This window comes from Corvus cornix, chromosome Z (assembly GCF_000738735.6).
Source record: "Corvus cornix cornix isolate S_Up_H32 chromosome Z, ASM73873v5, whole genome shotgun sequence".
NCBI lineage: Eukaryota > Metazoa > Chordata > Aves > Passeriformes > Corvidae > Corvus > Corvus cornix.
In genome coordinates this window covers 16,642,649-16,654,838 of record NC_046357.1, presented here as the reverse complement: position 1 = coordinate 16,654,838, position 12,190 = coordinate 16,642,649, and the positions used below count along the sequence as shown (strand labels likewise).

General features: G+C 42.7%; 1 protein-coding gene across 3 annotated transcripts in view; it reads left to right on the top strand.

Moving 5' to 3' along the window:
• Nucleotides 1–12,190, top strand: part of TPGS2 (tubulin polyglutamylase complex subunit 2) — a 29,613-nt gene that overhangs the window by 10,211 nt on the left and 7,212 nt on the right. The window contains exons 3-8 of one of the 3 annotated variants that reach the window (XM_019291168.3): nucleotides 1,376–1,452; nucleotides 2,516–2,603; nucleotides 3,978–4,109; nucleotides 6,247–6,360; nucleotides 8,005–8,165; nucleotides 9,763–11,226. In XM_019291168.3, coding sequence (XP_019146713.1) covers nucleotides 1,376–1,452; nucleotides 2,516–2,603; nucleotides 3,978–4,109; nucleotides 6,247–6,360; nucleotides 8,005–8,165; nucleotides 9,763–9,990 — 800 coding nt within the window. In that variant the 3' untranslated portion in view covers nucleotides 9,991–11,226. Of the gene's footprint in view, nucleotides 1–1,375; nucleotides 1,453–2,515; nucleotides 2,604–3,977; nucleotides 4,110–6,246; nucleotides 6,361–8,004; nucleotides 8,166–9,762; nucleotides 11,227–12,190 lie in introns of those variants that run through there. The other 2 variants (XM_010408260.4, XM_019291167.3) reach the window with 2 other exon arrangements.

Below are 12,190 nucleotides of genomic sequence, written 5' to 3'. Positions count from 1 at the left end.
ATTTTCTACCCATATATTTTGCACCATAGTTTGGAAACTCATACAGAGGGACATGGTTAAGAGAATTCTGAAAAAAATTGGGAGAGTAGCCATCTGCAGAAACATTCACATGTTGATGTTTTTCAAAAGGAAGATTCAGAGCAGAAAACCTGTTCAGATGTGATTTTTCCCTTGTCTTAGTCAGCTATATTTGCTAAATTGGTCTGTGCCTGAGTTGTAGGAGTATTTATCTGGATATTACAGTGGAAGTTTTAAAATCTTAGATTTTGTCATTCTAGTGGATCTGGTTCTCCTGCTTGGAGAAGAACACCCACCAAAGCCAGGAGATCCACTCACATACATGTTTTTACTGCTGCAATACATTAGTTAAAATTGGGGGATTTGAAATTTATTGAAAGTATTATGTAAACGTTTTGTACTCTTCTGAGGCTTTGTAGAAGGTCTGTCATACTTTTCTTTCTTCATAGTTTTAGCCATAGTCACTGTGCTTACAGCTACAGCTTGAAACTGGAAGTGATGAAAGCACAGCATGAAATTATAAATACTTAGGACTGAGGAGAACCCACAGAAGAAGGTGTGTTTGTTAAAGGCGTTTGAAGAACTTCAGATATGTCTGTGTGGTTTAGTAATCACCTTAAACTTACCACCAGGTCCTCAGCCGTGAGCAGGATCTTGTTGAAGGACAGTAAATTCTTCTCAAAGCAGTGTCTATAGTTCCAGGTTATCTGCTTTAAGACCTGTGAACCCTGAAGATTTTCCCTGCCTGGGTTAGGAAAGCTCTGTGCTCGTGACCAGGCTGCTCGATGAGGCAAGTAAAGTGACCTGCCCTATTGCAAGCTGCAAAGCCATTAGTGTCTGGGACTCGTCAGTAGCAGTCAGTCAACAATAATGGGTGGGCTCAAAAAGTAAGTTAACAAGCACAAGGTTGTGGGCAGGTTAGGGGTCCTACATGGTGTGTATACCCCAGTTGAGGGGACAGAGACTGCAACAACCCAAAGAAAGTGGCTGTGAATAAGGCTTTAACAGGCAGAAAGGCTGCTCTGGTCCTAGGGGAGGAAGGGCATGTGGATGGGATGAGACCAGCACTTTCCCTTGCTCAGCCAGCAGCTGATGACTATAGGCCAGCATTGCAGCTAGACGCACAGCTGGCAGGTTGCTCCTGCTGGATAGATACATTGAGGCAACATTAGGAAAGATAATTGAGTATATGCAAGTTGAAGATGTCGGGGAGAATCAGATAAGCTTCTCTTGAGATGTTAAAAAAATGTCCCAAGTGAAGCAGAAGATACTTGAACTGCATGTGCATCTTCCTTTTCCTTAGCTAGTGGTTACTAGAATATTCTGTCTTTATTAAATGAAACTTTTCCACAAGGAGAGTGGTGCAGCCCTCAGATAAGTCAACATGCACAGATTGTGGAACCTTCATCCTCAGACCCTCTCCTGAGTTTTGAGGTCTGATTTTTTTGGAGGCTTGAGTGTGACTATTTTAAATTTGAATTCACTGGAGTCAATTTGGTTTTTTCTCTAAAACAGTTACAAACAGACCAACGGGTAACTCCTTTAGTCATGCTTGTTGCTTGGCTTATTAAAACTCGCAGGCTTCCATCCTGTTTAATTGTGTGTACTTGACACTTCAGCAAGAACACAGGGTCATTGGTTTACAGCCAGTCCTGTTCCCAGCAGCAGGGTCTACAAATGCCTATAGCTCTTTGGGCTTCATTTTGTTCTGAGGAATAAGCCTTTATCCTTCCTTCCTTGTATTTGCTGCTTAGCTGAAGAGTAAGTTAAGAAAGACTCCTTCCACAACCAAGACAGGTATAGGAGAAGTGTTCTGGTTCTGAGAAACTTGAGCTCACTGGGATTGCTTCTTTCACTGCTGGCTCAGAAGGAAGCAGGCTTAGGAGCCCCAGCCATGCACTGAAGTTTGGAGGGATGAAGCCAGATCAGCAGGTTTGTGAGTCTGGCTTTGCATATGTTTGCACACATACTTTTTGTTAAGTGGCACGTCAAATCTGTTTGAGTATGTGCAGCTTTTGAGTCCATGCTTCTTTCACCTACTTGGAACTGAAATCCCTCAGAAGAAGAGAGTCATTGTGCTAATATTGTACATGCTTTAGTGGAACAGGTAAGTTTAGTCTGATTCCACTTAAAGCAAAACCCTACTACTCTTGTATATATGAAAAAGCTGATTGCTCTGATTTATGTGAGCTTGGAGTGGCTGCTAATCTCAGAAGTAATACAGTGTCTCAGCTGGGGAACAATTCTGTAATAATTTTGTGATGACTAACTGCTCACTGTGAAATTTTCCCAAGCTACCTTTGTTAAGACTAATAGAGTCCCAAGAAATATGCAGTTCTCTCTCAAGGCTTTAGACTGAGATATTTGAGCCGATTTGAGTTACCTTGGAGTTAAGAAAAAAACTTGGCGGCACTTTTTTCTGTACCAATTTTCAGTTGTTCTGAGGGTTTGAGGCATGTTTTGCATTTTCCCGTAACACTTTGGTTGTGATTTGCAGAAAAACTCCTGTGTATTACCAGAGGATTTAAAGAACTTCTATCTGATGACTGATGGCTTCCAGATGACCTGGAGTGTGAAGACCGATGGTGGGTCCCCGTGTTCCTCTCCACTGACAACACCAATTCATTGCAGCCGGTCCATCCTTTGCAGAACCTCTTTAGTTTCAAACTTATTTTCTGCACAATTGATACACATCTCTCAGGGCAAAATCTGTTGCGTGTGTGTTCTGGGCTCCCACAGAAGAGGTGCATACACTGAACACTGGCAAGAAGCTAATTATTCATGACATAAATACTGTTCTGTAATACACTGACCATCTGTTGACACTCAGATTTAGGTGTGTCATTTAAACCTCATACCTTAACTCCCTCTGTAGTTCACGTAGAGAGAAACAGCTGTAGCTCATTACCCCATGATAAATTGGTAGGAAGAGTCACCCTCTGATAATGCTTCTTTCTCATTAAAATGTGTAGGTACATGTTGGAGCCTGATTCTGCTTTCCACCAGTTAAAGTCCAAGCTTCGTTTTCCATCCTTGTTTGGCAAAAATCAGGTAGCTTGTTCACTCTGCTGCTGTTATCCTGGCTGTCACTGCCTTCAGGCAGGGTTCTCAAGTAGGGCTGTGGACACTGCTCACTTCTGGAGATGGGTGTCAAATACAGGGTCTTCCTCAGGAGGGGAAATGACATTTCAGAGACAGTTGACATCAGTGCTGTAGCACCTGCAGTGACTCCTGTCATGTTTCAAGCAGGATTTGTTGTGTTGTGAGCTCTAAAGAGTCTTGTTTTCAGGGCTCACAAGTGCGCAGAGACCAAGGCTGCTGGTACAACTGTCTTATTTGAGCAAACATCCAGCAGTGCCTTCTGAGTCCCATCACACTGGGACATGGCTGAACAGGGTGCTTGCTGCCTTGATGTCTGGTAACAGTCTGAGTCCTCAGAAACAGGGACAAGTGACAAGTCCTCAAGTGTTCTTTCAGGAACACCCACATGTTGATGCATTGATAAAATCCTCTGTGAAACTGGCAACCAAGAGGATGTACCCTAAGCAGGTACATGGAGTAGAAGAGGACAAGCTTCCCAGTAAGCTGTGCATGTGTGGGGTGGTTTCTGATAGGAAGGGCAGCAGCAGGGAAAAGAGCTTTGAGGAAGAGGCTGTAGCTGAAATCCTGTAGCCAGGATTTTTAATTTTTCACAGGACTGAGCTAACAGCTGCAGCACAGTCTTGGCCAGCAGTGTAATTCTCATACCTTTACATCTCTGAGATGGTGTTGTATCACATCTAAGTGCAAGTCTGTGTTTGAAAAAGCCTCATTTTTGCTCCTGTAGTGTCTTACTTAAGTGTCCAGGTCTGCTGGGTATAACCATCTCTTCACGCCATAGAGGTTGATGTCTGGAGGAAAAGAAATACCTCCCATGCTTTCCTGACACTGGATGTGATTAATGATCAGCCTTGTTGCAGATACCCCAATGCCCCTGGGCTCCATGGTGATTAACAGTGTCTCGAAGCTGTGCCGGCTTGGGGGTTCCTCTATGTACACTCTGCCTAATGCTCCAACTCTCGCTGACCTTGAAGATGACACAGATGATGAAGGTAAGGCACTGTTAACAGGCTAGAAAAGCTGCTCTGCCTCGTCCCTTTTGTTCTTTTAATGTTAGGATATAGCACAAGATACATGGGCCAAAACACCTTCCACCAGACCACGTTGCTCAGATCTCCATCCAACATTCAAGTGTTCATAACCTTGAACACTTCCAGGGTTGGGACATCCACAACTTTTCTGGGCAGTCTGTGCCAGTGCCTCATGACCCTCACAGTAAAGAATTATTTCCTAATATCTGATGTAAATCTACCCTCTTTCAGTGTGAAGCCATTGCCCCTTGTCCTGTCACTATGTGTCTTTTTAAAAAGTCCCTCTCCTTCTTTCTTATAGGCTCCCTTCCACATACTGGAAGGCCACAATTAAGTCACCCTGAAGCCTTCTCTTTTCCAGGCTGAACAAACCCAATTCTCTCAGCACCTCAGCTATCCCCCATGGCAGGGGAATTAGAACAAGATGATCTGTAATGTCCCTTCCATTCTACCATACAGCAACAGAAAAGGTCATTCCAGGTAGATGGGAATTGCTTGGTCTAGCAGCCTGGTCTAGAGAAGGGTGTCCCTGTCCGTGTTAAGGCAGTTGGAACAAGATGATCTTCAAAGTCCATTTCCAGCCCAAACCATTCTGTGATTCCGTGACTACCTGTCTCCTGGGCTAGATCTATTATGTAGTCCCCTACAGCCTTGACAGGTAGATCTGTATGCTGTGAATGTCATGGGGATTAGTGTTATTTGCATCCTCTTCTAACAGCCTGTCAGCCTTCCTGTTCTGCCTCTTCCCTATTTAAACTTTCACCTGAGCCTTGCTCCAGTGATTCAGCTTCCAAAGTCTTTGTGTGCTTATGGTGTTACATGAACAAAAGATAACGGGTTTTGTTTTGGTAGTGAAAAGACAGCTGGAATTGGAAAAGTAACTGGTACATGCATATAACTATGAGGTAATGTGTGTTCCAGGCTGCCTAAAAATGCTGGGAATGCTGCTATTTGGAGAAAATAAAAAAGAAAAAAAAAAGCCCACTCATTTTGTCAGAGCTCTTACAGTCCAGCTGGAAAAATCAAGAGAATAATAACACAGCCAGGTGTCACACCAATTTCTTAAAAGAATGCAATTTGATTTCAGTCTTGTCTCTGCATCTCTATAAGCTCTTCTAGCTTCTAAATGTGGCTGAAAGTATTTTTGCACATTCCAGTTTGGCTGCTCCTGATCTTCTAGCCATTGTAATGAAATGCACCAAATTCTGCTTCTATTTAGTGGCTTAAACTTTCATTGATGCATTTATAAGGTACACTGAAAAAATTACCTCATAGAAGTTCTCATCCTGACTTTCATGGAAAATTCTTCTGAAGAGTACAGCTTTTATGTCCACTTCTTCCCCATCAGCTTTAGGTTTCAAAATTGCATTCTGCAAGAACTTGCAACTACACAGTCCCAAAATTATTTTGTAGAAATGCTCATTGGTGGTTGAGGGTCACAGGTTGAATAAGAGTCAGACATGGTTGTTGAGAAGGATGCTGATGTCACACTGGAATGTATGGAGAAAAACATATGACTGCAATTTCATTAATGTCTTGGCCCAAGAGAAAAAGAATAATTTTTTTCTCCCTGTCCTCCTTAGAAAAAAATAAATTAGGACAAAAAAACAAATGGTATGTACAACAGAAGTAATGGGCTTCAGCTGTAGCAGGGAAGATTCTGGATCCATGAGGAAAACTTCTAAGTGATAAGTGATGGATTTGGATTGTTTGCCTACAGACTGTGCCTTCTCTAACAGTAGAGGACTTTAAGAAAAGATTAGACAAACCTCAGGAGCGACATCTGTAAACCTTGTCTTGCTTAATGCCAGGGAGGAACTAGAAGCTTAATGCCAGGGAGGAACTATTTTCAGCCATCTGATTTTTACTCTGTGGTTTGTTTTCCTAACAGAAATGAATATTTTTCTCACTTTTTTTTTTTCCTTGGTTTTATTTTAAACGTAGGGAACTTAATTATTTCCAAGAAGTATAAATGTAATGGTTTGATTCAGTTCTTCATCAGCTGATTTATTAATAAGTATAAAACAGATTGACTCTTTGCAACTGAGTCACAGTTAGTTTCCAGACATGTTTCATGATTTTTTTCCCTTGGTTTCAGGTAATGGAGACAAACCAGAGAAGCCGCACTTTGATTCTCGTAGTCTTATCTTTGAATTAGACCCATGCAATGGGAATGGGAAAGTCTGTCTTGTTTATAAGCATGCTGAACCAGGTAAGACTGAAGAAAGTAAAGTTAGCTATCTCTTGTTGTGGGTTGTATCTGGAGGCCACACGTGGAGAGTTACCCTGTATGTCTATCTTCTTTGCAATTTGTAGGTGAAACTTTTACTGGGATGTCCTGTATCCACGGAAGTCAGGAGTCAAACCTTAGCTAGATCTAACATTTTCACTCCTTTTAATGTTGGAGTCTGAGTTATAACTTATGATTTCTGCATGCATAGAAACAGGGGAGTATTCACATGTGACCTACAGACAATTGTGTTGAAATTAATACAGACTTCCACTAATCTGTCTCTGGTTGCTTGCATGTCTCGGAACAAAGCCATTACATTTTGATGAGAAAGGGTGTAACTCTGCTTAGAAACAAAGTGTAGATGGTAAAAAAAGCTGAAACAGAATTAGACTGGTTATTCCACCTTGTGCATGGGTGCACAGCCTCCAGGCTCTAACTAGGTCAAAATGTGGCAGGAAGGGTTAATGGGAGGGTGAGAAATGGGAGCTGAGCTGTTTCTTCTGACAGATACAGAGATAACTGTTATCAGTTGAGTGACTAGTGAAACACCCAAGGCACTCATAAAATAGTTGTCATCTGACACAGTGCACAGGTCACTAGATGTATGTGTGTTTACTGTGCAGGCTTTGCACTTGCAATATACAGGTTCTTAAGAAAAATCTTGGGTTGTTATCTTGTGTCTTTCATTGGGTGTGACTGCAAATGCCATGGCAGGAAGTTCTTGTCCTCTTGCCTTCCAGTGTTAGTGATTTCAGCGCATGGATAACCTGGGCAAGGAAAGGGAGCATTGGTTACAGGTGTCAATGTCAACACAGGGGCAGTCTGTTTAAAGGACAGTGTTCAGCATCTCACTCTCCCAAGAAAATAACTTCTTTTTATGCTACAAAGGATGTCACCACCAGAGAAGTATTTGATCACTGTAGAAAGATTTTGCAAAATGTGTTTTTGTTGGCAGCACACACTCCCATGACTTCCAGACTCTGGACTCTATTGTCAGTCATCTGGATTACTGAATAGAGTTAGTTGCTTTTTACTTTGTGGGGCAGATAAATGTTTGCCATAATTGTACTTTGAACATATACTCCAAAGTTGCTGATGTCCAAGAATGTTCCATGTAGCGTGTCACTCCCAGGTTGTGAAGGAACAGCATTGTATTCATTGTCCAGCACACAGCTAGACAAATACCTCATGCCGTGGGTGAACATTGGCTGATGGGTAAGGCACAAAGGGTTATAGTAAATGGGGTCACATCAGGCTGACAGCTGGTCACTGGTGGGGTTCTGCAGGACTCCATCTTGGGCCCAGTGCTCTGCAGTGTCTTTATAAACAACTTGGACACAGGACTGTAATGGATATTAAATTTGTCCATTATTCTAAATTGGGAGGAGCTGATATCTCCCTCAAAGGCCCTGCAAAGAGACCTCAACAAATTAGAGAGCTGTGCAACCACCAACCATATGAAGTTTGACAAAGACAAGTGCTGGATTCTGTACCTGGGCTGGGGCAACCCTGGATGTACCTAAAACAGCCATTCTGATATGTTGTGTCTCCCACCTGACAGTGGCCAGGGGTTAATCTTATCACTGCAAAGCAACAGTGTAATTTGTGCTTGTTTTATTCTAGTGGTCTCCCCAGACACAGAGATCTGGTTCCTGGACAGGGCTCTGTATTGGCATTTCCTCACCAAAACCTTCACAGCTTACTACCGCCTGCTCATCACCCACCTGGGTCTCCCACAGTGGCAGTACGCCTTCACCAGCTATGGAGTCAGCCCCCAGGCCAAGGTAGGACAGCAGCGTCCAGCTTGTCAATATTTTGCATAAGTATAGGCTGGAAAAACATCTTCCCACCTTTTGGCAAGCAGTGTCTAGGTTCAAGGGGACCTTCCTGGTGACCTATGGAAGGGATCACAAGTTTTTTCCCTGTGACTTGTTAACAACAGTCATTTGCTTCACAGTAATTTGAATTCACTAATACTGTGTTAATCCTGCTTTTCTCAAGGCAGTTGGGCCTTGATAAAAATTATGCCCAGAAAAGGTCAATTTAAAGTCCTAAAGGTAGTTACAGAAGACGTCTACATAAAGCCTTATGACCATTCCAGTCACTTATTACTAAAAATACTATTCTGCCATGCCAAAATCCTGCTATTAGAGGCTTCTGCTCTCTTTCTGTTTGACTGGGCCTTCAGCCTTATCCCTGCCTCCAGGCTGTGAGAGGTCAGGCAATGGAGCTGATGATCCTACTGAACACAGCACAGTGTCAGTGCACCTCAGCAAGGCCTGTTGGGAATCAGTGAGTGTCCTGCACTTCACCCAGACATGACAGCTCTCTTACCAGCATGGCATTCCCTGGTCCTGTGTGCACATCAGAATTACTAAAATCACTCCTGACTTCCCATCAAATAGTGGCTCTAGAATTTGGTTCTTTTCATTCCTGATGCCTTCCCTGTTACACTGCACTGTACTGTATCAGTCAAGGCTGTGTACGTGCACTGTGCTCTGCTTTTCTGCAACTTACCTGCTATAAGTATTTTATTATGTTCAGTATATTTACAAACCTTAAGAGGAATCATTTGTCTATTCCCTAAACATGTGCAGCCCCTGTTGGTTAAAATCCTCCTACTTCGTTAGCCATTATCATTTTTAAAGGTTTTCAAGGGGGTATATTAAAGCTGTTTTCCACTAAGCAGTATGTTAGTAGATTGCTATCTACATTTCAGTATTGATGTTCTGTTCATCTTGTTCAACATTTTGCTGATGGTTTCACTTTGATTTGGAATACCATAACTCCTACTCCATTATTTCCTGACTTTGTCAATGGAGAAATGATACAAAAAAAACCCAAGTCATTGTAATTACTTCTAGATAGAAGCAGAAAGAGTAAGACAAACAAACACAAAATTTTTTCTGTAAAGAGTTAAAAATATTCGTTATTTTATGTGTGAAGAGAGGGAGGAAGGTTACATTTTGAGAAATTCAACTAGTTGGTTTTCAGTTTATAAGTACATTTAAATTCCAAGGGTTTTTAATCTTCTGTGCTTATCTGAATCTAAACAAATGTGGTTTAGTTTCATCCCATCCTTTTGCTTTTTCTCCTGTGGTTTAAATCAGGAATCGCTCCTGATAGGAGTTACACTGCAGGAAAGGTGGTGTTAGGGTTGTGTCTGGTTCTCCTCTTCCCTGTCTGGAATGCAGTTCCAGGACTGGGGCTGTAGCCATGCCTTGTGTATCCTTATCACAAGCACTCTTCCAAGTCCTGTAAACTGCAAACTCATAAGTGGCATAGGATTAAAATCATGTCTTGGGGAAGATGGGGAGCAAGGTGGAATTGTCTAACTGCAGTTTGAATTTAACTTGTGTTCCCCACCATCCTGCCTTTCAGCAATGGTTTAACATGTATAAACCCATAACCATCAACACAGCACTGCTGACTGAAGAAGCTGATTCTTTTGTGAACAAGCTGGACCCCAATAAAGTGTTTAAAAGCAAGAACAAAACTCCAGTGCTCAAGAAGAAACCACCTTCACAGCCACCAGGCTCCCAAAAGAGTCACACGAGCATGACCTCTGCCAAGACATCCTCACTAGCTGGGAATTCTTCAAGGAAGTGAGCCCGCCAGATCTGACCCTGGACAACATTTGCAATAAGCTTTGATGTTTTCTGCTGCAGAGTCTCAGTGGTTCAGACCAAGTTCCTTGTGCATGAATAGATGTGCCCATGGAAAACACATTGCAGCACTTGCATGAAATATAGCAGCCATGTGGATGTAGTTCCTGGAGACTCTTAAAAAAAAACTCGAGACATCGATTTTATTCCCTTCTGCTACTTGCAGCACATACTTTTCCGAGGACATGAAGAAACCTTTGATGTCACTGCTCCATAAGGAAGCTTCTGTTCCTGTACAACTGCAGCAGTGAAATGAAAGCAAATGTAATTCACAGTAACTTTAACAGACCCATGCTGAAGTAGAGGGTGTGAAGATATTTCTGCCATGTCCTTTGAAAGAAAACTGTCCTGATCTTGCATGCTGTGGGAGCAGGCTGGAACCCACTGGACAGAGAAGTAGCTTTCACTCCAGATAGAATCAAACTGTGCACTTCCCTGTGCTCCTTCCAGCTTCTGCTCTGAGATTCATGGTAAAATGGGACTTGGGACTTCTATGTCTCTGCATTTGCCTAGCCACTTGCTCTGCAGCCCAGACCACTTTTTGGCCTTTGTGCTGTATCTTTTCATATGGTGACATGATTTGCAATAATCGTGAAGCCAGAAGCTGCAAGATCCCTTGTTGCCTCCCTTTTGTGGGAACTGCTGAGCAGAGAGTCAATAGTGTTGGGTCCCATCAGCCAGGAGGACCCCTTGGTTTGTCACACATTCATTGCAAAGCTGGCCATTGAAACAGCCTTTGACACTCTTCAGTTAGGCAGGATCTCACCAGGGGCCACTGAGATCCTACAGTCTTAGAAGCCCCTGATGCTGTTTTCTATACTGTACGTTTTCAGGTTAGAACTGCACTTTGACCCGTTCACTGCTGGTTTTCAGTTACAGCTGATTATTTCCATTACTTTTCTATGCTATTCTGTCTTCCAAATATGCTGGAATCATGGTAGCACCCAACATACTTTGTGCCTAAATACAGAAATCAAAATCACTGTTTTCAAATAAGCATTGACTATTTAAACAGCATCATCTTTAATTTTTGAAATGACCACATAATTACACAAGACAAGCCTACCTCACAGAGATGTTGTGAGGCTTTCATGAGTATTTGTATGGCCTTCAGAAAGATGAAGCTATGCTGTAAATGCTTAATAGTATTTTAATAAATATTTGAATATTTTCCTTCAGAGTGATTGGGTATTTGAAGATGCTTTGGGAACTCGTGGGATGCAAAGGATGTGTGGAAAGAGCAGTGTGCCGGACAGATTGTTCGGGGTGTTTCTTTAATGCAGTGGAGAATCTTTCACTGAGAAGGGATGGGTTACAGTGCTTTTAGCTAATCCCTCTTGAGCTACTCAGAAATTCCCAGTTTATTTCACACAGGCCAAAAGACTGACCTGTGTGACAGCTGTTCCACTTCTGTCCTGCAGTCACTGTACAAAATCTCTGCAGCCAGCAGCCCCTGCTCAGGCGTATTTTGCTGGCTTCCAGCACTGCCCAGGGCCTACATTCAAATGCAGTTGCTGCACTGCCTGGCAGCCACTCTCTGCCACCCTCAGATGACAAGAAATGCTCTAATGCAGCCTCTCAAGCCCATGTGCATCTTGAGACAGGTGAAGGTCTGTTGTAGCTGCTCCACTGATATAGTCAGCTCTAATGAGAAAGCACACATGTCAGTACCTCCCACCCAACCCCACCCCATACCGTAGCAACCCATCAGTTACCCTTTTAATATTGGGATGGGAATGATCATTAAAGCCAGTAAATGCCCTGGAATTCTGTGCAGTAGAGATGTTCTGTCACTTCCTGCTCTTGGAGATCTCTGTGTTTGTTCATGGCACCCAGCCCTGGAACTGCAGTTATGTGCTTGACATACATACCATACTTGCTTAAGCACTTTCTAGAAAAGTTGACTCTTGTCACCCTCCTGGGAACAGGCAGCTTCTGATACTGTTCTGCTTTGAATCCAGTGACACCTCAAACCTGTAAGGCTGTTGCAGGCCCAATTCCTCGTTCAGATGGAGGTAGCAGAATTCCTGCAGCAGCAGGGCAATCTCTTATATTTCTCATGCATTCAGAGTAGAAAAAAAAGTTTTTAAAAAGTGTGTTGGGGGGGTGGGAGTATTCAGGTTTTTGGAGACGCTGTCACAGAA